Here is a 1,449-nt window from a genome sequence, read left to right as displayed (position 1 = left end):
CCTCCCCAAACCAAAAAAAAAACTCACTAGTGCCACGAAATTTTTTTTATCGTAGATCTTTCCAAAATATCTCCTATTAATATCAACTTAGCTTTCGAATGATCTGCTCATCCCTCACTATGCTGCATGCCAGTCTACACATAACCTATCAGAAGATTATAAACTTTTAATAGAGTGCCCCGGGATATATATTCCACAAACATAATATCATGTGTTACATGCTGCTTAGCAGTGGAAAGTTTAATTATAACACATGCATAGATGAATAGTGGCCCTATGCCATGCCCACCCCCAACCCCCAAATCAAACTGTAAGCTGCGCCTCGGATCTAGCTTAACTGAGGACAATTCTAACTAATTTTTATTCACACTTAATAGAGATAGAATAAAACCTCCTGCTTCAGCATCTGAGCTGCACTTATTTCATAAGAGACCTGTGCATCTGCATGAGCCTTCATAGCTGCAATCTCTTCAGGCTTCGCTTTAGCCACTTGCTCACCAATTTCTACCATATCCTCGGTTCTTGTGTGTTTTAGCTGCTCTGCAGCATGCCTCAGATCATCAGGCCTCAGATTCTTCATACTCTCTGATGCTAATCTTACAAGCTCAGGATTGGACATCATCTGTAAGATAATCCACAAACAAATATTTTAAGTCAGGTTATTCTGGCAAAAGTAAAGGTTACAGTCAGAAATAGATTTTGTTATTAGTAAGTAGTTATGTTGGTATCATGTAAAGTAACATGCAGTATGACAATGATCAACCTAGTATGCAATCGGTCACCTATGTAGCAGCTCTATTTCTTGAAGGATGCCAAAAACAAGTACAAACAAAGTAAGGACGATGGTGGAAAATACCGTAATCAGATGAATTCATGTAACACAAGAAAATTTAACTCAAGCGTATTAGTGCAAGATAAATGAAAGACTCGGGTAAGTGTTACATACGTTCTAACAGGGGATTGCTGGTAAGTTCACTAGGTCTTTCTTTGTGTGTATGTGCATGGGCGGGCATGTGTTCGGTTGGCGTAATTTGATTTGGTTTTTGGTGCTTTGGGTATCCATTAACTTCCTAAGTGGTAACTAGGTATTGAAAGTGGTAGTTCAGGGGGTAAGGTGGGTCAGAAAATAGTTCAGTTCACCGAGTAACCATGGACGAAATTAACAGTTTGGGGGCATGTAGAATCTGATGAAAAGCCATTTACATCTATTAGCATTGCTTTGATTACAAAAGCAGCAAAATTCTGCGGATGCATTAAAACAGAAGAGTTGAAACATAAGCAACGCTTTCGAATATAAGATGCTATTCTGCAAACTAATATGGATATTGTTTTAAGTTAAACCTGAATCCAATAATAGAGTATTACAGAAATAAAAGAATGATGGACAACTTATAATTTATAATAGGACTATCAAAGAGCCCTACACAAGCATAAACTCTTTCGCCTTGA

General features: G+C 37.9%; 1 protein-coding gene across 1 annotated transcript in view; it reads right to left on the bottom strand.

Moving 5' to 3' along the window:
• LOC109847851 (outer envelope protein 61-like) overlaps window positions 1-1,254 on the bottom strand; it is a 3,869-nt gene extending 2,615 nt beyond the window's left edge. The window contains 2 exon segments of the mRNA XM_020417086.1: window positions 392-622; window positions 1,141-1,254. Of these exon segments, the coding sequence (XP_020272675.1) occupies window positions 392-622; window positions 1,141-1,254 (345 nt within the window).

This window comes from Asparagus officinalis, chromosome 7 (genome assembly GCF_001876935.1).
Source record: "Asparagus officinalis chromosome 7, Aspof.V1, whole genome shotgun sequence".
Taxonomy (NCBI): Eukaryota; Viridiplantae; Streptophyta; class Magnoliopsida; order Asparagales; family Asparagaceae; genus Asparagus; species Asparagus officinalis.
Note: the sequence above shows the minus strand (reverse complement) of the source record. Positions and strands in the feature narration are given on the sequence as shown.